This window comes from Setaria viridis, chromosome 9, assembly GCF_005286985.2.
Source record: "Setaria viridis chromosome 9, Setaria_viridis_v4.0, whole genome shotgun sequence".
Classification (NCBI taxonomy): domain Eukaryota; kingdom Viridiplantae; phylum Streptophyta; class Magnoliopsida; order Poales; family Poaceae; genus Setaria; species Setaria viridis.
In genome coordinates, this window is record NC_048271.2 from 49,591,020 (window position 1) to 49,617,253 (window position 26,234).

Sequence of the window (26,234 nt, forward strand, 5' to 3'; positions counted from 1 at the left end):
AGTACGTGTGGATAATCGTCCATTGTCTCTCAATTTGTGGATAACCTGAGACAATTTACCACAAAAGCTGACACGAGCTGTGAACGAGATATGACAAGTAACCGGATCGGAAGGGATGAGGCCATTGGCTAGGGTCTCGCTCGATCGGTTTCTGACGGTGGAACCGGCGTCATTTTCATGCCGTCCGTGCTGATCCGATCGATCCCGCAGCGGAGCGGCCGTGCCAATCGGATTGGACGGCATGCTTCCGATCAAAGCTTCGTCGTCGTCGCCGATCTTGTCAGGCGGCGGGGGTATCGATCGATCAGGGCCTGAAATCATGGGGGCAGGCGCGGCATCATTGCACGTAGCAGCGAGCGAGAGCAATCGATGGATTTGATGCTGCCCTGCGGGGTTGGGATCAGTCGGCCTCGCCAGTCGAGTCACGCACCCACTGATTGGTACGACCGCGTGCCGGCGTGCGCGCGCTACGGCGGAGCGAGAAGCTCGGTTTTGTTCTCATTACGTGATCGGAGGGTACGGTTAGCCGGGATCGCGACCTGATGGCGCCTGGAAAAAAAAAAGGAGATTCGTTTTGATGGATGGATGCACCCTGCCATGTGATCGCCCAAGTAACCCTTGTTTAATCTATCCGTTGTTTACTATGAACGAGATTGGAGGCAGCCTGAGAAAAAAAAGTTTAATTAATGAAGTTGTATTTGTAATAGCCTTGCAAGTGGATGAAATTACCGAAGCCCCGACCCGGCGGGCTCCACCGGAGGAGATTAGAGGCAGCGTGAGAAAAAAAAAAGTTACCGGTGCGGGATCCATCCGTCCGGTACTCCGGTCCTTGTGATGATGCCACGGCACAAGTACGACCGGGCTGACATCCCCCACACGTGTGGTCGTTCCGTGGGCCCCGCGGCACGTCGTATCATCGGCTTTACACGTGTCGAGGCGCGAGTGGGCTGGACGCCCGCACGGGTGCTTGGTCGCGTCCGGGCCCGTCGCTCGCGCGGAGGTGCACATCAACAACGCTGCTGCTTTCGGCTTTTGTTCGTAGCTCGCCGGGCTGATCGATGATAATTTGAAGGATCGTTTTCGCGCACAAGGGTAAAGGAACAAAAAAGTGGTCGCGGATCGTGTAGGATGGTCATCAGTCCTTGATTATCGGAGATGGATGGTAATCGGTCGTCGCGACTGCGTCGGCGCGGTTTCTAGAATTAAGTCACTGCTTCGGCCAAGCTTGCATCACATGCATGGCCGGGTTACCATTCAGTTCAGCAGCAATAATTATATCATCAAGGGATTCCGGTAAAAGTTCTACTGCGTGTTTAGAATTTTGGTTACCTAGTGTTCATTTTGCTTACCACAACTAACTACTCACTCCGTCCCCAATTACTATTCGCTTTGATTTTTTCAGATACCTAGCTTTTGCTACGTATTTGGACATAATATATATCTAGATGTATAGAAAAAGCTACGTATCTAGAAAACTTAAAATGAATAGTAATTTGGTATGTAGGGAGTAGAATAGTGATGTTTGTAGTAGAAAACAACTGGATATGAAAATGAAGATGGCTATCTATAAGGTCGGCGTTAATGGCACTTAAGATGAAGAGGTTGTAGTAAGCATATATGGGTACTGAAATTTGAGAACACTTGTTTAGAGTCCTCTACTCTTAGCTTTTTGCATGATCCTTATTCTATATGCTAAAATAAAGTGAACAAGATGCCTCACAAAAAAAACCTAATTCTACCCCACAACTCTTGCTTTGTGTATTTTTAGAACTACAGATAGCTAGCAAGTTTTCTTTGTCCCGAGCTGTAGCTCCTCAGAACAAGAGCCTTAATAATATATACTGCAGGCATTTGTTTTGTTGTCATGGTTACCGTTGCTGCTTGCTGGAGAATGTTGGTAGGAGAGACTAAAGGCAATCTACATATTGTGAATATAAAAGTTATATATCAACACTAATACGCTTTGCCAAATTCTTCTCTGAAAATCTATTTAATGGTATTGAGGATTTTTTTTTACAAATTTTATTTGCGTCCCATGCTTGACTTTTGTCAGTCTCAGCCTGTGCAACAAATGCTATTTTGAAACTCTGTCAATCCTCAAAGGCACACCACCACACCATTATTAGATGGGACCACCGCAACAGCCACTGAATTATGTACATCATTTAAAAAAGTATCAGTAAACATCACCCTAATCATCTACCCATGGCACCAAATTAACAATGATGCTGGCCTATCTGGAAATCTGGATCCAGACCCCTCCTTTTGATGATTTCAATTCCATGCTCCCTCACGCCAGGGGCCATCTCCGCCATTCATCCACCGAAAAGACTATCAATGCCTGCATGAACATAACCAATCAATCAACTCCAGAGCCACTCGATTTCGTTATTGAGCTGGAATCAACAGAAAGATGGTGATATTTAATTCGAATACTATTAGTATTGAACATATTCCAAAAGCACGACTGCTCAAGTCCCTGACAGAGCAGCAGCTTATAATATTCATGTTCCACAATACATCTATCTATACTGTTATGCCTCTCACTGATGCGGCCTGCAGGAATCTTTTTGGTGAAGGTGCATTATATTTGCTTAATTAGTCTTACTTTGCTAAATGTGGTTTACTATTTCCATTCCCTAGAATGCGTTCAAGTAAACTTTTGAAACCGGCTATTACGGAGTATATATCTATGAACATATCTGAAATAAAAAAAATTCATTATCGGTATACTTGACACTTAAAGTAATTCTACAATTTATATTCCTGTATACAGTTACATAGTGAAAAAAAAGAATGGAATAGTTTTTTTGGCGGTTAGAGTGGAGACAGTTTTTCTTACGGTTCATGCATGATGGTACAGCTAATCTGACAAGGTCTCATAAAATCTAGTTGCACGTAAACTATTTTTATATGTCAGATGATACAGACATTCTATAGGGTTTAGATTGATAAATCCAGAGACCTGCCAGGAGATGTGATATAAACCCTTCCTCGATAAATGTATCGCCCAACCACCTTAGGGCTTTGGGTTTTTCCTCGATACTGAACACACTATCAAGTAGCAGGAATTAGATTGATCTGGCGATACTGTTCTGACCGGGTGGATCATTCCTTTTGCAGCCATCCATGCATACAGTACAAGTTGTATGCAATGATAAATATAGGTTGTTCATTAATCAGTACTGTATGTTTCTGTATATATCTAAATTAAACCAGTACGGAGTATAGGCCTTGATTCCCAAAATGAATAGGATAGTTTTGTCCTTTTATTAGACTTGTGCACAGGAATTCTGCCGGCGCTAGGCGTACCCATATGAAGGTGGAGAAACAATTTTTATGGGATGAGTAGAAATTATTTTCCATTCACTTAACTGTGCATATCTCTTTTACATTAGATGAAAATGTTTTTATTTTATTTCTCTAGCAACTTAGAATATCAGGGCACACATTCAGACACACCATGAAAATGAGTTCGGGATATTTACTATTCCTTTATATAAAAATGAGTTGAACTTTCCTATATGGCCGAAAAATGCAAAACCACATGCACATGTCCCTCGCACCTCCGGCATGGTACCCTCCTACCTCACAAGTCTTCTTCTATACCCATAATGTTTGTGCTACCGAATCCACCCTCCTTGTCCTTGCTTCTAATACCATGCTAACTTCTATATTTTGTTGTCCACCCCCTCCCCTCGGCAATGCAATTCGCCATCCCGCTAGCCGCCGGTAGTGTTCCCGCATCTTCATCCTCCCTTCAAGATCGGGTTTTGCTAGAGGATCCTTCACAACCTTAAACTCTACTAAGCCCTCCTCCTAGCTAGAAGATGGTCGATCGGGCACTAGAATCGTGTGCTCATACCATTCAACTGAACAAATCCGTGATTTCAGTCGACGCAGGCTCGGGGAAGCAGGAGAAATTAAACATTGGAGATGCATATGCACCGACCCAACTCCCTGCGCGCCGCACCAAAGAAAGAAAAAATTTCTGGTTAAAGAGCTCCCACAACCACCTCTTCCCTGTCAACAGATCTCAAAAACTTATATAAGAGCACCACAGAGCCGAGAGGGGGCGAAGTGGGCGCCTAGCTTCCTACCAATTTTTTCCTTGACGCGAAGCTTGCACTTGTAGAGAGAGAAATCCAGAGCCAAAAGCGCTTCTTTAATTTAGCTCTCGCCCCCTCTCCTTCCCACTCTTGCTTTCTCTCTCTAACCCATCCCCTTCTCTCTCTCTCTCTCTCTCCCTCCACACGCACACACAAAAACCAACAAAGCGGGCGAGGTGATCAGGCAGGGCAGGGCAAGCGGCAGGAAATAAATTTCAGCAAAGCTAGAGACCTCAGATCAGTAGGAACTTGTGGGTGCCATGATGGCCTCCATAACCAGCGAGCTCCTCTTCTTCCTCCCCTTCATCCTGCTGGCCCTCCTCACCTTCTACACCACCACCGTCGCCAAATGCCACGGCGCCCACCGGTGGCGGCCGACGAAGAAGAAGCGGCCGAACCTGCCCCCCGGCGCCCCCGGCTGGCCCTTGGTCGGCGAGACCTTCGGCTACCTCCGCCCCCACCCGGCCACCTCCGTCGGCCGCTTCATGGAGCAGCACGTCGCACGGTCCGTCGCCGCCGCCGCCGGTGCACACACCATCAATTAAGCTCACACGCACGACGCAGTCGTAGCTTATTGGCCGTCGCCATGCGTGTGCATGCAGGTACGGGAAGATATACCGGTCGAGCCTGTTCGGGGAGCGGACGGTGGTGTCGGCGGACGCGGGGCTGAACCGCTACATCCTGCAGAACGAGGGGCGTCTGTTCGAGTGCAGCTACCCGCGCAGCATCGGCGGCATCCTGGGCAAGTGGTCCATGCTGGTGCTCGTGGGGGACGCGCACCGGGAGATGCGCGCCATCTCGCTCAACTTCCTCAGCTCCGTCCGCCTCCGCGCCGTGCTGCTCCCGGAGGTCGAGCGGCACACACTGCTGGTCCTCCGGTCATGGCCGCCCGCAGACGGCGCCTTCTCCGCCCAGCACGAGGCCAAGAAGGTATAGCATCTGATGACTCCCCGGAGCTACCAGTGATGATTAATCTATCTAATAATGCTTTGGCTCCACGCATGGTGCCATACTACCGATCCATGCAAGCTAAGCTGCTAAGCAAGGATCGCCGCTAGCTAACAACCCGCGTGCGGATGACGAGTGCAGTTCACGTTTAACCTGATGGCGAAGAACATAATGAGCATGGACCCCGGCGAGGAGGAGACGGAGCGGCTGCGGCTGGAGTACATCACCTTCATGAAGGGCGTCGTGTCCGCGCCGCTCAACTTCCCGGGCACGGCCTACTGGAAGGCGCTCAAGGTGGGTGTTACCCGTCTCCCTCGCTCTCTAGCTCTGAGTGATCCCTGTCTCTCTCTCTCCCGGCCCCCGTGCGCACTCGCTGTGCCCACGGATTTTATTTGTTGTTTTGTTTCCAAAAATAGGCGGCAACCAACGTTTCATCAGACGATGCTACACGCAACAACCGCTACGGCGATCTGTTTTCTATCTGAAATATATGATGCACACGAGCGGGAGCTACAGGGAGATAGACAAATATATATATATATATATATATATGTATATATACATATATGTTACCTAGCCTAGCCTGTCAACGTTTTGTTTGGTACTTCCTTCTCAGGAAAACAAAAATACGAGAGGTAGTAGAGAGAGATAGGTTGCTAAGTTTTGTTTGGCGCCGCATGGTCCATCAATATATGTAGCTATATATATATATATTAGAAGAGGGCCGGATCGAATTGCTATATACTACGTGACACGAGAGCAGTGTGGGCTTCAGATTTATTCGTGGATGGTCCAAGGATCGCTGTGTTGTTATGCACACGTCCTAATAAACACGTCCAATCAGAGAGACCAGTGGATCATCTCTTTCCTGCTACAGGCAGGTACTTGGATATATACACATCGTCTCATGCGTTCTTTTCTGTACAACGGATTTTATGCATCCACAAAATGGGTAAAAGAAAACAGTTTAGAAACAGTAGTGGTAGACAGTAATTGCTACTCCCTCCGTCCCAAATTATACGCTTGTTTTGGTTTTTCAAAATTTATAGATTTTATAATGTATCTAGATATACGCTATGTTTAAGTACATAGTAAAAGCAATGTGCTGAAAAAGTCAAAACTACATATAATTTGGACCGAAGTGAGTACTTGCGAGACAAAGCCTTTTCAGGTTTATCTTGTATCAGCTTTTCTACTAAACTACTGCATAGTTGAAAGCTAGATTTAGTAGAATAGAGGCTTGCTATATTTGCAGCTTATTTTCTTTAACTTCCCTTGCTACATCATACTTTCTCCCCACATCACTCATGGCCCCATAAAAATGCTGCCCACTTTTCACTGCCTGTGAGGTCACCCTCAAACGATCTTTAGTGATTGCTCCCAGCTGCAGCATGCATGCTTGCTTTATTCACAGGATCTTTGCATCATACAATTGCATGTGGGAATTTCTACTCTTTTTTTAGGGAGGTAGACTATTAAGAAAAAAAAATCTAATGATCAATCTCCATAGCTTCACATGATTATGTGTTGGAAGAATCCATCATTTATCATGATTCAACTGCTGACCAACTCTTGACACGCTAGAGCCGCATTCATTTTTTGTTAAGCAAGTGATTAGAGACTTCATAATTTGCACTTAGCAGTTAATGAAATAGCGGCAGGCTGTTTTGTTAGCTGAAGTCAATCATGCCCATGCATCCTCCATACCTGAAAAAGCAAAACTTTCTCAACCTCTTTTACTGATTATAAATCGATGAACACGAGAGAAAGAAAATATGTGCTACTGAACCCTCTCTATCTATATTTGGCGGTAGTTACGTGTATTTTTTACTTCCAAATGAAAGGACACAAATTTTCTTCAAAACAGACAGCTATGAGAAGACATTGCACTAGACCAATAGGCAGTTAGGCGAACCCTAAATGATAGTACAGCTGACGTCCAATATTTTCTTGCAAATTAGAGGGACTTTGCAATAAAAAAAATGTTCGCTTTCATTGATCTAAAAATCACATCATGCAATTGTCGTGTTTTTTTTTGTGTGTAGTCACGCGCGTCCATACTTGGAGTAATAGAGAGGAAAATGGAGGATAGGCTTGAGAAAATGAGCAAGGAGAACTCAAGTGTAGAGGAAGATGATCTTCTTGGATGGGCGCTGAAGCAATCCAATCTCTCGAAGGAACAGATCCTGGACCTCTTGCTGAGCCTGCTCTTCGCCGGGCACGAGACGTCGTCAATGGCACTAGCCCTCGCCATCTTCTTCCTTGAAGGATGCCCTAAGGCTGTCCAAGAACTCCGGGTACAAATTCAAAGCCTACTATTATACAATATACATCCACCTAGCTCTCACTGATCATTTTTCAAACTTTCCACAGTAAACTAGATGTTTGGTCAAAGAAAATACTATATATAATGGAATTATATATATTGTTACACTGACATACGAGTTGCAGGAAGAGCATCTCGAGATTGCAAGGAGACAAAGGCTACGAGGGGCGTCCAAATTGAGCTGGGAAGACTACAAGGAGATGGTTTTCACGCAATGTGTAAGGGCCCCTTGTTCTGATCGTTCTTTCCATCGCAATGCTAGTGCGAGATCGCTGTACGCTCTGCTCCCTGGCCTGCTTCAGTCCAACTCGTGCCAGCACAAACCGTCTCGTCTAGTTGCGTCGTACAGGATAGCAACTTCCCGTACGAACGGAGACCGAAGGCGCGTCAGAATAATTGGCTGGCCAATTTTGGAGTGCTTGTCGTCCGCTTGCTCTCCCAACAGAGTTTCTTCTTCTTCTTCTTTATTTTGTTTTGGAAGCTTTTAGAGGGTGATGCCTGGCATTTTGCAACAGTCGAGATGCGTTGAGAAGTACACATTGTTCTTGCATAGCTAGCATACAACAAGAAGGTATCTGTGTTGTATCTCGCTGTTCAAATGGGACAAGTTGAACTCGTATTTCAGACATCACTCAGCCAATTATCAACTGATCAGGGGGATAAAAAACTGGTCAGGTCTAAATAAGACAGAACCCCAAAGATGCTGAAAGCTTGTCGCTAACCCTGAAACACAGTAGTAGATGTCAAATGCCTTGTCAGATGGCTGCTAGAAGCACTTCAAACCCGTAGAAAATGGTAGGTGTGTTTTCGTTTAACAGTTTCCTTTTTGTTTCTTGCAGGTTATAAATGAGACATTGAGACTTGGCAACGTTGTCAGGTTCCTGCACCGGAAGGTCATCCGAGATGTGCATTACAATGGTAGGTTTAACCCTATATCCTAAGCTCGAAATTCTGAATTCGACCACACACGTGCAGCAAGAACATGATGTACTGAACATTTCTCTGCTTCCATATTGTCTCTGCCAAAATGAAGGGTACGACATACCGAGGGGATGGAAAATTCTTCCGGTACTGGCGGCGGTACATCTGGATTCGTCGTTGTACGAGGACCCCAATCAGTTCAACCCTTGGAGATGGAAGGTCAGTGGCTCCCCCTGCAATTCTGCAAACTAAGTTTCAGTCTACACAAATTAACTGAAACCAATTAGTAGATGTCACATGAACACCGATCACCAATCCATCACGGAAACAAAAATATCTGAGCATTTGGATGCAGCCTCCGGCCGTATGCAGGCCAGTGAATCCGATCGTACGCTAACCTTCACGTCGTGCGCTTTTACTAGAATCTGAAAAGGGGAGCATGAGATAAATGTGTGCCAACTCTGAACACTGAAGAATATCCAGCGAAAACACGACACCTAGGGGGTGTTTGTTTCCTCTGACTTATTTTTAACACCCATCACATCAAATGTTTAGATACTAATTAGGAGTATTAAACGTAGACTATTTACAAAACCCATTACATAAGTGGAGGCTAAATAGCAAGACGAATCTATTAAGCCTAATTAGTCCATGATTTGACAATGTGTTGCTACAGTAAATATTTGCTAATAATAGATTAATTAAGCTTAATAGATTCGTCTCGCCGTTTAGCCTCTGCTTATGTAATGGGTTTTGTAAATAGTCTACGTTTAATACTTCTAATTAGTATCTAAACATTCGATGTGACACGTGCTAAAAATAAGCAAAGGAATCAAACGTCCCCTACTCTGCTGACCTCCATTATTGATAGGAGCATGGGCCTGACACGAAAGGGAATGTTCGACGCCCACACGTGTGCCCGATCTCGTCGTGGTCCGATCGAAAGAGACGTGCTAGTTTGCCAGCTGCACTCTCCCTCCGACGATTCCAAGATCATATGGTCCAATTGGGAAACGAACGGCACGTTGGAAGCTTGGAATCCAGCCAGCAGAGTGCGTGGAATCCATCCGTCGCCAACACATCGCTAATTCTTTATCCGCCGCAAACCGATGGGGATGTCCGGCGCCGTCGTCAGCGCCCCTAGGGAGTAGGGACTGCGACTGCGATCGTGGAAGTACGATCTCAATTCACCGATGAACCAAGAAGACAGATGATCTAGATTCTCTGAACTTTCACTGATGAACCACAAATAAGATAAAATGATATAGATTCTCTGAACAGTCAAGCCTGCGACTATTCTTTCACTGATCATGCTCGCCGCAGGTGTCTGATTCTGCTGGTGTTTTGTTGCAGAGCAATGCGCCGAGCAGCTTCATGCCGTACGGCGGCGGGCCGCGCCTGTGCGCGGGGTCAGAGCTGGCGAAGCTGGAGATGGCCATCTTCCTGCACCACCTGGTGCTCAACTTCCGGTGGGAGCTGGCGGAGCCGGACCGGGCCTTCGTCTACCCCTTCGTCGACTTCCCCAAGGGCCTGCCGATCAGGGTCCAGAGGATCGCCGGCGAACACAGCGTTTTGACCGAGAGCACAGCGACGTAGTGGCACGGACGTAGGGTACGTGTCTAGCAGGGGAGTACAGAGGAGCGTACAATTTTTCGTTGCGTTTTGGGGTTTGGCGGTTCGTGTTTATGTAGATGTCATGAAAGAAGAAGATAGGAGAAGGATGATGTATAGATAAAGAGTAAAAAGAAAAGGGGATGGTTGGAAAATTTAGTAGGGTTGTAATAAGGCCGGCCCACGGCCCATGTCAAGTAATAATAGAGATATAGTAATTTTTCTGCTTTCTTTTTCCGAGAATCGCGTGTAGAATCTTTTGCGACGTCGCATCAAAGTTTTATCTTTTTTGTTGATTGAATTCATCTTGATGCACACAATTTTATACGATTTTATGCACTTATCCGTGCGTTAGTACCTAAGACTAATATATAAGATTTTGCAAAATTATTGAAATGTCTCTTGTTCATGATTCACCAAAATTAGCGCCTTGACCTTTTTGTTTGAGCTGCACCTTCTAGTTGTTTGAAAAACTACCGCTGGCTTTTTTCTAAAAATCTTGAATTTTTTGAGCTCAAAATGCTACGAAAGCTACGAAAAGCTCGTAAAACTGACCTTTCAAGTTTTTCATATAAAACTCAGCTTTTGTGCGCTTCCAGCTTTTTAGAAGCTGCACAAAAAATTTACTGTTTGACTAAACTTCTAACTTTTCACGTGGAGAAACTGCCGAAACCTCGGTACGAGTCTGTGATATTTCTTTCCTGCAGAAGCTAGCAAGCAAACTGGGAGGGCCATGGCAGGCCCTCCATGGCCGAAAGTCTTCTTGCGTGCGGTGGCCATATAACTGGAGGCCCAAAAGGCCCAGTCTGAGGGTTGGCAACCGCCGCGAACCAACCAATCAGAACCACCGTCAACGGTGGCCACAAGATTTCCTTCCGCAACAGATCCTGAAAGAACAATGACGCATGCAGTGACGCTAATTCCCGCAAGTTGCGGTCGCCCCACGCAATCGACGTGGCACCGCCAATGGTCTTCGGACACGTGCGCGCTATCCTGCCGTCCGACTCGAACCGCCTCATCGCCGCCGTCGGATCCCAGCAACCGGACAATAAATACCTTGGATTCCTCTGCTAATCCTCCCGCACCACCCGCTAACCCTAACCTTGCCTACCCACCCCGCCTTTTCCTTGGCCCTTAAGTTGCTTCGTTCCCCTGCTGGAAATCCTTTCTCGTCTAGATCCAAACTACGTTCCTTTCTACATGCCGATCTCGTCTAGATCTAGATCGAAACAAGTTTCCTTTCTCCATGCCGATCCGTGCGGTTTACTTCTCGTCGGATGCTTTGTCGGATCGACGAACGGTGAATATCTCTCCGTTGTTTGTCTGCTCGAAACACATGGGCTTGTTTTGTGATGTGCAGATTCAGATCTGATTAAGAGTTGCGCGTGCGCCGGCTCGGATCGAGACGAGGCTGCGTCGATGTGTGCGCGGTGGCTGCTGGTCTGCATGTTTGGGCGCGTCGGATCTGATGTTGGTTAGTCCTTTGCCCAAGGAACCCGTGTTGATTCAGTCTGTTTCGGTTGGTCGTACGGTGCCTTATCCCTCGATTTTGTTTTCTGCTGACCTTCAGAGCTGGGACGTCTCGGCGAGATTGGGGTGATCTGGCGGTTTCGGAGGCGTGGAAGGGACGCGGCGGTGTGGTCGGATTGCTGGATTTGCTTCAACTCTCCTGATGATATCTCTTTGTATTGATAATTATTGGATGGAATTTCCATAATTATTAGATCCGAGAGATGTTGCTCGGGGAAATCCGTGCCTTGAAGGCGAGGTAAGCTAAACACATGTAACCAGCGAGTTGCGTGTGGAGTCGGGAGGAGAAAAGAAAAAAAGATGTGAAAAAAGAGAAGATGTGAAAAAAAAAGATGTGACATCTTGAAGGCCTTTGCCATGATGGGTGCGCTCGCATGGCAGGCCACCGTAATAAAGATGTTGATTTTGTGCCTCGGGTGGGAGATCGCACGGGGGGTTATTTTTTTTATCCCCCGGGTTCTCCCTCCCCTTGTGTCCCTGTGCCCGCTTCTTCTTGTTGGCTACACGTCTCCCTGGTACACCTCGGGCATTCTACAATTTGGCAAGGAGCTACAGCGCCGCACGCAAGGTACAATTGGCAATCTGAAGTTGCAATTCATATTACATACTAATCCATACTTATGCTGTTGCAATTTATAATGCAAACTAGATAAATTTCTTAACGTCTATAACTAAGCGAAGTTTAGTGGTGCAATCATCAATCCTTGTTGCTTGTAGTACGTGCTTTCATTAACTCATTAACTTCACGGTTAAAGCAGTCATCCATGCCATGCTTCTTAATTTTAGGACGTGCCAAGTCATAGTGCACCCATCTGTTCTTCCATCCGAGCAACACCACTGACACACGAACGACGCGTACTGTTCGATTTTTAAGTCGATCTGCGTACCAAATTGAAAAAATGAATTAATTAAAGGGAAACCTGGCGATGATAACTGCTGGTTTCTGAATTACACCTTCACACCTCAATACTATCATCTGTGAATCTACTGAGTTCAATTATGTGGCAAATGTGTCACGTTCTGAATTACACCTTCACACCTCACCTTCACACCTTAATACTATCAGCTGTGAATCTTCTGAGTTAAATTATGTGTATGTGGCAAATGTGTCGCGGCTGCTACGCTGATTCTTTTAAGTGTTACTTTCATGCTTCAATTAGCACCTCACCTAGGATTTCTGTCAAGAAACATGAAATTCTATATATATTGGGCACTGTAAGTTCTCTGTTATATTTTGTTCTGAGTGTTAATTTTGAATTATATCAATATCTAGAATGATCAAGTGTTGCAAGTTTATGTGATATTTAGTTCTATAGTGGTTATGCAAGATGCAGCTATTCAACTAGTTTATTGTAATCAGTTTGTGTAAGTGCAATTTGTCTTCCCTTGTAAGTTGTATAAGGACATGTACGAGGATGTATGGCGAGATGGCGTGCTGGTTTATGAAGCTTCCAGCTGTTCTCTTCCCTGGAAGATACTGCTGAGGCTTCGTGCCTCCTGGGAGTTCCGCAGCTGCTCATGCTCCTGGGAGTTCTGAAGTTCTTGCTGGTGCTTTCAGCGGTTATGTTGCTGAAGCTTCCTAAATGTCTTCGGTTGGAGGTTCTGGAGTTATGATGTCTTCTGCTGAAGTCGAAGCTTTGCTGAAGCCTCCTAAATATCTGAAATTTTCTGTGGTTTTATTGGTCGAGCTCCCCCGTGGTCTAGAAAAGTACTTCACCACTTGAGCGGACCGTCTGGCTGCTTGGCGGGTTTCACAATATATGGTGACTGATGCTGCTTAATTTTTGTAACACATGTTTTGTCGTTGCAATTGTTCTTGTCGTATTTTTTGAGGTTGAGCTGTAAGAGTAGTTCACCTGGAGAGTACATTATCTACAGTTCTGCTGGCATTTTTTTGGAGGAGACAACGTGGAAGAGGTTTGGGCTGAAGGTATATCTGATTTCACTCATTCATTGCTATCCGACACTCAACTTTGTATTGTAATTTGTTGCAACTGCTGTGCATGTGTCCGAAGCAGTTTACATTTTGTATAAGCTTAGGTTTTTTACGCTGTTCTGTTTGTGGGCAGATCTGTCTCGTTGCTGGTTTTCATTTCAAATAAGCGTAGGTTCGTACAAGTGATTTTGGCAACAAAATTGAGGTTAAGTTTCGCGTATAGACCGCTGTGTAGTCCTCGTCTGTGTCCCGACTCTGTCTCTGGATCTTATCTCAACACGGTGAGGTCCTCCGTGGACTGGTCAGCTTTGCCTACCTGCCCGGACGGAAGGTGGTTCGACTCCACCAAGATCCTGTAGTTGTGTAGTTTATTTACTTTCATTGTTATAAATTAAATTTATTGCTAATTGTTGCAGTTTTTAACCTTTTTAACGGCTATCAATTGTTTTTAACTTATTAAAGTTACACTGTTTATGTTTATTAAATGAAATTGTAACGAAGTTAACATTCTAACCTCTACTATCGAAAATGATTTTAACCTATTTTACATTGTTGTAATTAAATCATAACTTTACATGATTGTGTTTTATTAAACAACATGTACTGAGACAAGTTTCCTAATTTGTTTCACTCATATCGCGCAATTTAACGTACATATATATAAGATTGGAGCATGGTTTTCAAGGTAATTTGTAAACAATATATTTTTTTAAGAACAAATTGTTTGTTGGACGATTGTTCAGAACCTAAATGAAAATAGTATAACCTAAATGAAAACGGTATGGCCTATGGAGTTTAGTTTGGTCAACATAAGGTTTAGTTTAAACATTAGCTATTTTTGGTCCTCTTATTCTTTATTTGACTTAAAAAAGTATTTAGGAACTTTTCAAATCTTAACACCATTTATAAAAGTTTGAAATTCAAACACTACTTAAGTCCTGGACCACTGTAAAACTAAATCATGTTGAATAAGGATTGGTTGTATGGTTTTATAGCTGAGGGTTTAGGTTGAACTTTTAGATTGTAAACTTTAGAAATTCTGCCATTCTAATTTCAAATTGATACGATATTTTATGACATTGAATTTTCTTTGTGATGGATGTATTTTAAATTGAAATTATGACTTTGAATGTTAGCCGCTAAATGAAGCTATGGCTAGCTCCGTCTTGCAATTTATACCGAGACGAACTTTGCTCACCTTTATTTTTGTAAAATTGACACTATTTATTACCTCTTCTGTTTTTTTAATATAAAATGTAGACACTTGTTGGGTAAGAAATAGACTAATTAGCCACGGAGGGGTAATTGATCATATCTTTCGTGGGAAGGCACATAGGCTGATCACAGATGAATACCATCGTGATGAGCGCAGAAACAAAGGAAATCAGTGGCAAACACAAAATGGCTGCTTGCTTCAGCCAGAAGAGTCCTCTGCAGTGCTGAAGCCAATGTTCTGATGGCCGCCACAGTAGTCTGAGGCTCTGAGCCTGCATGAACAAAAGCCTCTGCAGCAGTGCGGTGCACCGGTATTCAAATTTTATTGCGCCGCTAAGCCTCTGCTGTTCGCCGATGGCAGGTCCAGGCCATCAGGGGTCTGACGGTTCGCAGCGCTTCCTAAAATGCGTCTTGCTGTATTCTACACTGCACAGCATCCTGTCGCCAACAGTGCGCGCGGGGTGCGGAGTTGGGAGACTGAAATCAGTGACCCACCGCGCAGGCACCCATAAGCTTTTATTGAGAATTTTGGGGTGTTTGGATCTGTAATTCGGACTAAAATTCACATCACATCGAATATTCGGAGGTCATGTTAATTATAAAACTAATTACACGGATGGAGGCTAATTCCTAAAACGAATCTATTAAGCCTAATTAATCCATCATTAGCACATGTTCACTGTAGCACCACATTGTCAAATCATGAACTAATTAGGTTTAATAGATTCGTCTCGCAAATTAGTCTCCATCTGTACAATTAATCTATGTTTAATAGTTCTAATTAGTATCTAAACATTTAAACATTTAATGTGACAGGAATTTTAGAAGCTTCTAAATAAATAATGTAATAAAACCCACACGGTCACGAGCCCTGATCGTGCACCCGACGTTGAGTGCCTGTGCCGCCGCCTCGCCGCGCGCACCGCGCTGCTCCGAGTCGTCCGGCGGCGCGGATCGAACGCGCAACGCGTGATCTCTCCCACGCCCCCACACCGCTCGTCGCCTCCTGACCACGGCCGCGGCACGCCGAGACGCTCCCATCTCGGCCGCGGCCAGCCGGGGATCGGCCGCTGTGAGGAATAATTGCCCGCGGTGGGGTTGCAGCCACGCGTGCGCGCGTGATGGCGGAACAGAACCGCGGCACAAGCAATTCAACCATCATCCACCAATGGTCTATGCCAAACATGATCATCGCGTCTCTGGCTGGCCTGCTGCCGCACAGCATGGTAACAACAGCATGAAAAAATTTTATCAACCCCGTGGCAAACCATACATTAGGGCAAACGCCATCAAACCTTAGCGGGCAGCATCACAGATTAAACCCCTGTCATCCCCGCTGTAAATAAACAACAAAAATTTACACCCGGTGAAAAAGTCAGTCCAGCTCCAGCTCCTCGCACGTACGCCGCGTCAGGTGGGTGCGTGCGTGGTTGCTTGCAGCTCCGATCCCTCATCTCCACATCGACTTGTCCGAGTCGTCGGCGGCCGCGACGTTCTCCGACAGGAGCGACGGCCGCGTGCCCGTCGACGTCCGGTGAGACGCCCGCGGCGAGCGGTGTTCCTGCACCACCAAGAACAACTGGCGTGTCATGTCATGGCCGTGGCAATGGCTGCCCGACATCGGCCAAGCAAGAACATACCGTGCGGAAGGGGAACTCGTCGCCCTCGAGCATGTGCACGATCTGCCCCATCCGTGGCCGCTTGTGGGCGTCGGCGTCGATGCAGCGGAGGCAGACGAGGAGCACCCGGTTGAGCACCCTTGGCGGCGGCGGAGCGGCGACGCGCGGGTCCACGAGGTCCTCCACGCGGCGGCCGCCCACCATGCCCCGGAACCACTCGACCAGGTTCACCTCGCCGGCGGGGCGGTTGTAGTCGACGGGGCTGCGCCCGGAGACGAGCTCCATCAGCAGCACGCCGAAGCTGTAGACGTCGCTGCTCTCGTTCAGCATCCCCGTCGAGGCGTACTCGGGGGCCACGTACCCGAACGTGCCCATCACCCGGGTCGTCACGTAGCTGGAGCCGGAGCCCAGGACCTTGGCCATGCCGAAGTCCGACACCTTGGGGTTCCACTTCTTGTCCAGCAGGATGTTGCTCGACTTGATGTCGCGGTGCACCACCTTGGGCTCAAGGCCTTCGTGCAGGTACGCGATGCTGCATCGATGAAGCATCGGTGAGCAACGAACAGATTCGCAATCGAAGATCACGAGGTGCTCTGTCAGTGAAGTGTCTGAAGAAGAAGAAGAAGAAAATACCCTTTGGCCGTTCCGATGGCGATTTTCATCCGAATGTCCCACGTCAACGGGCTGACAGGGCCGACGTCGCCGTGCAGCCACTGCTCCAAGTTGCCGTTCTCGACGAACTCGTACAGGAGCATCCTGTGAACGCAAATTTATGGCATTGCCAGTGAGTATCAGAATTCAGCAAGCATGAGTGGCCGACAGGTTATTCAGGTGAATTCAGAAGTGCGTGTTAACCGACAGGTTACTACTCAGTACTCCTCACCTTTTAGGCCCTTCTGCGCAGTAACCGATGAGCCCGACGAGGTGCTTGTGCCTCACTTTGCCTATGGCTTCCACCTCCACCTTGAACTCCTTCTCGGCCTGACCCCTAAAAAATTATAGTCTCAATCAGCATTCCGATCAGTGAAGGTTCAGAGTAGAAATTGTTTAATTCTCATCCGCCGTCTTTCATCTTGATTATTTGCCCTGAATGTCCTAGCATGGTATGGTGAGGGTAAACAAACAGAAATAACTGTTGCTTCTCTGCCAATCATCAGGAATCCACGTGCATGCATTTGATTTGCTTCAAAGCTAACACTGCTCCAAAGTTCATGGCACTGCATATTTTAGCTGGATATTTGTCATTGAAATGAAACTGAAAAGGAAAAGTTTGGTCGTCGCTTTGCCTTTCCTCTGCTTTATCTTTTCTTGAAAGAAAGGATTTCGATCCGTGGCGCATATGACTGCCGACGAAACTCAACCAACAAGTAGATGGATATACATACGGGCCATCACATAAAAGCACAAAAAGACCCACCTACTCATATCACAATCATACGTAGCCTTGGAAAGAAAATAAATTCGTATCTTTTTTTTTTGGAAAATCATTGACTTCAACCTGTGGACATTGTGGGCGTGCATTCGCTACATTAAATCCATTCACAGGATCATCAGAGACCAATAATATTAACAATCGTGCACGCAGATCAGTGAAGAACTGAAGATCATGGTGTGGACATGTCTGCATTGTTAAAGATTTTTCTCCAGCGACTTGTGGGCGTTCAGTCAGAACTGACAGCTGAAGATTGTGAACTAACTTTAAAGGCATCAAAGATCAACCCTTTTTTGTTTTTTTGTTTTTCTTTTGGCAAAGCCAAAAAGGATTCAGCTAATGAACCTTTTTCATCCTGTGTTTGGAGAACTAAAAATGCACAGAATTCTAAGAATTGTCTTCGTTAATCTTTTCGGGGCCAAATGCTGCTGTCGCGAATGGTTAGTTGATGAGCAGTCAATTGATTAAACTTGTGCAGAACTGAAGGCTCACATTGGTAACAAAAGTCAGAAGTATTGCTTTTAAGCTAATAAAAACATGTTTTACAAGCTTTTTTTACATGGCCATGATACTTGACAATCTTGAAGCCACATCAACAGCAAAACCACAACCACCCCGATATAATGTGAGTACGTGACAATTGACCAAGAAATGCATCCAGTCTAGGAAAGCATCAAAACGTATACTCCTTGCTTGTCCAAATGCTACGCCCCAAAGAGTACCACTAGGAACTTGTACTACCCGTTCAAGCATTTACACCAAAAGAACAACGGACATAATTGTACTGCTAAGTACTACTTACTACGGCGGTTAATTTCTTTTACACATGTCCATTCAGTAGATGCACAGCTAATGAGCTTTTTTTTTTCTGAAAGTTAACACATGGGTTCGATGCTTTTTACCATGATCTGGGATAGAAAAGAAAGATAACAGTAAAGAGGAAAAGGGCAGAGGAGAACAGGGGAACTCACTTGTGATCAAACAAGTCCTTGACCGCGACAACCTCCCCGCCGGCGAGCACGCCGCGGTACACCGTGCCGTAGCCTCCCTCCCCGACCACGTTCTCAGCGCAGAACCCGCCCGTGGCGACCTCCAGCTCCGCAAGCTCGTACCACCTCCCCCACCCCATCTCCACCCCCGCCGCGGCCCCGCCGGCGACGACCCTGACCGCCTCCGGCTTCCTCTTCACCGGCGACTCGAGCGAGCTCGCGGCCGCGGACGAGCTGGCCACGTCGGAGGAGCTGGCGCCCGCGCCCGTACCCGCGGCACGATCCGCGCCGCCGGCCTTGTCCTTGCGCGCGGACGACGCCGGGCGGGAGGAGCCCGAGCCCGAGGTGGAGGACGGCGCGTGCTCGACGCGCGACAGCGAGGGCGGCCTGGCGCCCCGCCGGCGCGCGAAGTACACGGCGGCGGCCACCGCGGCGAGGACGATGAGCGCGGCCAGGGCGGCGGCGGCGCCCGCCGCGACGGGAACCGGCATGCCGAGGAGGGCGTTCCTGTCGCCGCCGTCAGCCGGGGCGCCGCCACCGGCGTCGGCAGCGGCGGCCGATGCCGATGCCGGCCCGGCGGCGTCCATTGGCGGTTGAGAGGAGCTCAGGGCGGTGGGGCCGCCTCCGTCTCCGACCCGTTGGGCAGAGCAGAGGGGGTGGTGGCGAGGGAGTGGAGGGTGGGAGGAAGGGCGGAGCGTGCCGCGGGCGGCAGCCAGCTCCGTTTTATGGCGCTGTGGGAGTTTTGTCGTTGTTAACGTTGGTGGATTCGGCGTTCCGTGGGCCCGGCCCATCAATTTCGTTTTCGAGCCCTCCTTTCTTTTTCTAAATCATTTCCTTTCGTTGCACTTGCACTGTTTTCTCTAGAAGTAGAGTAATCCACGCATTTGTAAGTTTATTATACCTATGTCCCATTAAAGACCGATGAACAATAGCTCGGTTTCAAGCATACGAGTCACTAATCATCAAATAGAACCCTCGCATGCGGATGCAGGGCATACGTTGATTGCTCAAGCGACGTCCAACCAGCAGCTAGCCCAACTAAAATAGTACGCTATCGTCTAATGGCATGCATGGGATACGATCAATTGACACCCAAACAGAAAGCACTCGATCCTGCGAAGGCAAATGATGGCGGCATCGACCACCGGTGGGCCAGGGCTACCGGTGGCGGGCGTATTCTTCCTCTTCCTCTCCCTCCTCCTGGCGGTTCCGGCCGTTCCACGGGAGGCGTGTATTTTTGTTCTGGTGCGCGGCCATGCGTGGAGCGGTCGTTGGGCGGAGGCCGTCCCGTTCCCGTGAGCGGCCGGCGAGGTCTAGGGCCCCGTGAAGGCTCCGTAGCGCCCGTTGGTTTCTGGTCGGCTTTCTCTCGCACCTCGCCGGAATCTGTTGCGTGCCCCTGATGCTTCTGCGTACGAGAAGGTGTTTACGCATGTACTGGTATACTGTACGTGCGTATTTATACGTCTACAGTACACCGCCGCTGGTAGCGCAGAATACAGACTGTTTTGTTGTTTCTATTACGACAGCTCAGTTAGCTCTTTTCTTTTTTTGAAACTTCAGCTCCTTTAGCTCTAGGCTTTAGGCATACAAGGTATGCGAGTAGCACCCAACGGATTTGGGTTCAACCACACCCTATCGGAATGAATTAAATAAGTTTGGAATAAAAAATTATAAAAATGATAGGCAGAGGTTTCCCCTGCTGACTTCAGTCAAAATAATACATGTCTCAGCTAGCTGTATTGCTTCAGTGTCCCGTATGCTCACCGTTTATATACTTTATAGCCATGTATATAATATAAATACTCCTAGCTTATAGGTACATCTATCTGGAATCAAATTACACTAACGATCACTAGCAAACATAAACAAACGGCCCCGTTCCCTGAGCTCGCTACCGACAGTATCCGATAATCACCGTCGTCCGAGACATTCCTGGTCCTAGCGCGCGCGCACCTCACGATCGATCCCTCCACCAACCAGTCATTGCATTCATCTAATCTCTCGCCTCTGTATCGCCGTCTCCTTTTCATATGGGTCCCCTAAAAAAAGAGATGTTTATAAATTTGCTAAACCCCACATCGATCAGAGACACTGCAGAGTGCAGTGCAGCTGCACCAGCAGCAGTTCTAGTTACATAAACACAATTAAACAGGGGAGGGCCTGGAGCCCTGGACAGCGACATGACAGCCTAATTAACAAAGGTAACCTTGGATTATGCTTGGTTCCTGCTCTGAGGGTGTCCGCCACGGGTTTGGTGGATACTCCTCGCCGTGCCTCTGGCTGCCCTGTCCTCCGCGCCGCGCCGGTTGGTTGGCTTGGAAACCAAGCGTGCAAAAGAGTCGGGGAGGTGCGTGTGCCCATGCTTGCCCTTCGGACTTTGGACTTTTTTCAGCTCAGTGTCAAATGAATTGATTAGTTGTAGCAGCCGGTTCAAACTAAAAGGAAGGGTGATCCTATCTTAACCAAAACGTTGGTGCATGTCTTCAGACTTCAGTGGTTAAACCCAGTTCGTACGTGGAAATACACAATTGGTATGTATACCACCGAGTTGACAGGCATACGTGCATATACTAAACTTGTTACCCTTTTCCTCCCGGTAAGCTTTTTCGAGGTTTCGCCGGTACAGTAGGCAAATAATTCAGGATGACCTAGCTATGATTGGCTCGTCTCGTTGGCACCCCAAGATCAGTCGTGCCTGAAGATGCCTACAGCTTTAATCGAAAATGGGGAACGTGGCAGCGCCCACTGTTCCAAACGGTACGCGCTGCTTGTCACCAAATTGGAAACCCGAATCTTTCAGCCAAGCCAATGCAGGCTGGACGCGGGGGGGGGGGGGGGGGGGGGGGGGGGGGGGGGGGGGGGGCGGAGGAGGGGAGGGGGGATGCGGACACGCCGTTGAAAAGGATCACGGGCTAAGCTCAGCTCGCGTCGATCAGTCCCGCGCCACGCACGCAGCCATGAATGGTCACCGACGCCACCACCTCATCTCACTGGTCAAACGCATTGCTCGGTCACATGCGTGTGCGTCAATCATGATCATCTCCGCGAGCGCATCCACAATCATCTGCTCGTCGATTAGCCGATCGATTACCACGTCTCGACAGATGCAGGAGATGCATGCAACTCGAAACCAGTGCAGGGTGCAACAGGCGACGAAGCGTACCATGACATGAGCTTCGCCGTGTATGACGCTCATAATGCCAACCTACACCTACTAACGAAGAGTGGCAGCGATGGCGACTCGGCCGGCCGGCCGGAGGGACACGTACGCCAGCGGCATGCGCACGGTGGCACGGCGGCATGCGACTGTGCACTGGACCCTCGGGGTCTATCTTTTCGCAGGCTCGCAATTAGTCGCGCCGTCCGGGATCACCAACGATCATGCGACCGCGTCGACAGGGAACAAAGCTAACGCGAGTTACCGACAATTTACAGTTCTAGGAGCTTTCTTCTGAAACCAATTGTCTCAGGCTATGTTTAGTTTCCCTAAATTCCAAATTTTGATACTATGCAAAAAGAAGATTCACCATCACATCAAACTTGCGGTACATGCATGGAGTACTAAATGTAGACGAAATTAAAAATTAATTGCACAGTTTTGTTGTACTTTGCGAGACGAATCTTTTGAGCCTAATTAGTCAATGTTTGGACAATAATTCACATATACAAACGAAATGCTACAGTTGCGCATTTATGACAAACTCTCAACTTTGTCATTCCCAAATTGGGAACTAAACAAGGCCTCAGTATGCATGTTCAGACTTCAGAGTAGGCACGGGTGTCAGGGTGTGCACCAAACAATGCAGAGCAGGCGGCAGCCCTGTTTACTTTGCCTAGTGAGTAGAGTAACTTGAAGGTAAAGACACGCAGAGAGATTCTTTGGTACCTAAGTACCTTTGTCAGTTCTTTACCCCATCACTTGTACATACCTGCACTTGCCGTGGTTCCTGAGCCTGAGGGGCATCCAAGAGCTCAGTCTGCTTCTGACAGTCTGACTGGTTAGCGTTCAGAGACCAAGCTTGTCGATCTGCTTCACGAGAGGGAGATGATGGAAAGAACAGAAAGTAGCACAAGAGGAATCGTATTTTCAGCGAATTCCCAAAACCATTAGAAAAAACGGCTGTTGTTGTATATATTTACCTTGAAAAAGAAAACTTTTTCCGAGACGCGCTACTGCCAATTTGTATAATGCAGCACCAAGGGCTGGACTTTGCATCAAACAATTGATGAACCGAAGCTTTTAGTATTTAAATAAATTTGGTCAGCAAAGAAATGCCGCAACAAAAAGAAAGGACTCCACCCTCGTTTTGATGCAAAACCTTAATCACGGAGGAAATCTATCTATTATCCTAATACAATAGTGTTAAAAGAAACCACCACGTTCGTCGAGAGGACTTAAAAATGACCACATTGATCAGAAAAAAGAAAAGAATACACACCGTTAGATTTTATAATGATCTAATGGCTCAGCCAAATAGTCCATAATTAAAAAAGGAAGAAGAAAATGTGCACTTATGATGATCCAACGGTTTAGATCAACGTAGAGAGTCGGTATCAAATACTATTAACCATAAAAGTATCAAATACTATTAACCATAAAAGAAAGGAAACCTCTGTTCAAAATAAACATGAAGGTGTAGGTCATGTCTACTTTGCGGCTAGAAAAAATCAAAGGAAAGAAAGCCAACTGACGTGCGTATTGGATCCTGATTGTACTAAATATGTCCATTATGTGGCCAACGATTGAGAAACAACGTACTTTAGTTTATATGGAAAGAGACTTATACAAGGCAGCGTACTTTTCATTGGATTAAAAAAAAATGCAAAATAAAGAAGCGTATTTCTCATACAAGGTGCAACACAAAATAAAGAAACAGATTGCTCATACACGGTGCAACCTTGGACACATGGGTGACGTAGGACTTCTATTTTGCTTTGATCAATCTCAATATACCGAACCGATGGAAAAGGGATAAAAATACATTTTCTGTGGCTGTTCTAGCCTGAAGGACCAGATTATCTCATTGCCTGTGGATCAACGACTTCGCAATTGACCACCGACAGGCGACAAGGGAAAGCCAACATAGAAAATGTAGCTCCGTAGGCGAAAACCCAAACATGGATGGCACCAGTGGAATCGAACCGTAGCGGCGAAATGATAAGTCCCGCTATTAGTGACTCCATCCCCGGTGGGAAGATCAACTTCTGGCCTTTTCTTACTACCGACATGCCAAAGCTAAAATGCGGGTTCGGCTTCTTGGTGCGAAGGCTCTTTTTCCAAGAACATTGGTGCGAAGGCTCTTGATTAGGCTGATAATGATGAACTAGGAAACAACAAAGAAAACCAACCAGAGATCGCGCTCTGCCTCCAGCGGCTGCGGGCTGCGGTAGTCAAACACCCTTACTCATGTTGGACAACAGCTACACGCTTGCTCTGCTTTAGATGAGAAGGAAGAGAGGAAAAAATTAGAAGAAGCACATGGGAAGATGATGCATTCGACATACAACAGCGAGCAGGGCAAGTGAGCGTGAATTGGCATGCATCAAAGCGGTGAGCCAGAGATGCAGCACTCTGTGGTAGCGAGCAAGGCAAGCGAGCGGCTGTGGTAAATTGGCATGTATCAAAGTGCCGCGGCAAGGGGAGCAAAGTGTCTGTGAAAGAGAGAGCGTGCAAGGCTAAATCAACATTTTTAGAAATTTTATCTTTAAAAATTATTTTTGTCTTTCGTTGGAGCAGCGTGACGAAGTGATTTTTTAATTCCAATTCCTTTAAACGTTCTTTTATGGTATATGAGGACAAACAAGCTATGACTATTAACAAAAACGATGAAGAAATCCTTCATAAATAGGATCAATAGCATGGACTGTCAGTTGGCCCACGAGATCACTTGGGTGGCGTTTGATTCCTTTTGCTTATTTTTAGCACGTGTCACATCAAATGTTTAGATACTAATTAGGGGTATTAAACGTAGACTATTTACAAAACCCATTACATAAATGGAGGCTAAACGGCGAGACGAATCTATTAAGCCTAATTAATTCATCATTAGCAAATGTTTACTGTAGCAACACATTGTCAAATCATGAACTAATTAGGCTTAATAGATTCGTCTCGCCGTTTAGCCTCCACTTATGTAATCGGTTTTGTAAATAGTCTACGTTTAATACTCCTAATTAGTATCTAAACTTTCGATGTGACGGGTACTTAAATTTAGTGAACCAAACCAGGCTGAAATCACTTGGGGCCACCAAGATTTTACATAGTATGCCCCATGATGGGCACCACTCAGAATTCAAAGGTCCCTCGCTAAAGTTGGAGATAAAACGTTCCAAGACGATACTCCTGTTGGCTGTTGCGATTACCTCAAGTGCGCAGTGCATAAGCACCTTAATAAATTATCCTCATAGAATTGCTGAGGTGCCACAAGGGAGAGGAGTCAAGGAGATCCAATGTGCCTTTATCCTGACGGTGATCACAAGAAGACAGGTAAATAGAGCAAATGCAAAGAAACCGGAATGAGTAGTTGAAACTAGAGGCTTTAAGTAACGGATGAAGAAAGGCCTTAAGAAAGAGAAACATATGAATATCGGTGGGACAACAGTCAATGGTGCATGCCAGTTGAAGCGTTCCCACACAAGCAGAGACTAAATATGATATAAATATTAGTCCCAGGAGGTTGATAACACATTTATTCAACACATGGTTTATAAACCGTACAACTTCTGAGGGAGCGGGCGAGAAAGCCACACCAAAATGACAAGAGGGTGTTTGGCAGACGGGGGCTAAAATTTAGCCCCTATCACATCGGATGTTTGGATACTAATTAGGAGTATTAAACATAGGCTAATTACAAAACTAATTGCACAACCCCTAGGCTAAATCGCGAGATGAATCTATTAAGCCTAATTAGTCCATGATTTGACAATGTGGTCCTACAGTAACCATTCGCTAATGATGGATTAATTAGGCTTAATAGATTCGTCTTGCGATTTAGCCTAGGAGTTCTGCTATTAATTTTATAATTAGCTCATGTTTAGTCCTCCTAATTAGCATCCAAACATCCGATGTGATAGGGCTAAAGTTTAGTCCTTGGTATCCAAACACCCCCCTAAGTAAAACAACAACGGTAATGATCCAAGCTACTATCTAGATGAACCCTAGATAACACTCGGGACTATGCGCCAGCGGAAGCATCCTGCAAAGGGCCAACGCCACAGGTAACGTTGGGTGCAGAAGCGACCACCTACTCGATGTCCTCGGCAACGAAGTCCGGGTCTTTCTCTGAAGCAATAAAACAAGGGTGAGTACAAAAGTACTCAACAAGTCCAACCCCATCCATGGAGAGGGATACAATTAAGAATATGCACATGATATATCAAGGATAAGGCTAAGATTTATTTGCAATAAAGCTAGATTTTCAACACATGCAGGGTTTATTTTCAAAAGGGTTTTTTGCAAAATATTTCTTTAGTAACCGAATAATTGAGTGGGGTTAATCCTATACAAAGGATCCAAGTTTTAATGCTATCAGACTCCCCGTCCATGGTAGCTCACGGCACAACTGTCAGACACTTCCAAAATCCAACACATGCCATGA

The 26,234-nt window shown here is 46.5% G+C and overlaps 2 protein-coding genes and 1 long non-coding RNA gene across 4 annotated transcripts; 2 read left to right on the forward strand and 1 right to left on the reverse strand.

Moving 5' to 3' along the window:
- Positions 1–4,054: 4,054 nt before the first annotated feature.
- LOC117841038 (steroid (22S)-hydroxylase) lies at positions 4,055–10,146 on the forward strand. 2 transcript variants are annotated; one of them, XM_034721602.2, is made up of 9 exons: positions 4,055–4,614; positions 4,712–5,039; positions 5,199–5,351; positions 7,103–7,354; positions 7,509–7,601; positions 8,223–8,301; positions 8,417–8,523; positions 9,176–9,478; positions 9,658–9,799. In XM_034721602.2, exons 1-8 carry the CDS (start codon positions 4,370–4,372, stop codon positions 9,446–9,448), a joined length of 1,530 nt encoding a protein of 509 aa, XP_034577493.1. In that variant the 5' UTR covers positions 4,055–4,369; the 3' UTR covers positions 9,449–9,478; positions 9,658–9,799. The 2 variants fall into 2 exon arrangements, with proteins under 2 accessions (XP_034577493.1, XP_034577494.1); XM_034721603.2 differs by lacking the exon at positions 9,176–9,478 and having other exon boundaries at positions 4,057–4,614; positions 9,658–10,146.
- A 462-nt stretch (positions 10,147–10,608) lies between these two features.
- Positions 10,609–11,783, forward strand: LOC117837633 (uncharacterized). The gene is made up of 2 exons (XR_004636402.2): positions 10,609–11,389; positions 11,486–11,783. It is a non-coding gene; the product is annotated as an uncharacterized lncRNA (long non-coding RNA).
- A 4,040-nt stretch (positions 11,784–15,823) lies between these two features.
- On the reverse strand, positions 15,824–19,337 carry LOC117836142 (probable receptor-like serine/threonine-protein kinase At4g34500). Its single transcript, XM_034715519.2, has 5 exons — positions 18,619–19,337; positions 17,099–17,203; positions 16,849–16,971; positions 16,237–16,747; positions 15,824–16,157 (listed from the first exon to the last, which is right to left on the reverse strand). The coding sequence occupies exons 1-5, from the start codon at positions 19,221–19,223 to the stop codon at positions 16,047–16,049; spliced, it is 1,455 nt and encodes a 484-aa protein (XP_034571410.1). The 5' UTR covers positions 19,224–19,337; the 3' UTR covers positions 15,824–16,046.
- Between the last annotated feature and the right edge of the window lie 6,897 nt (positions 19,338–26,234).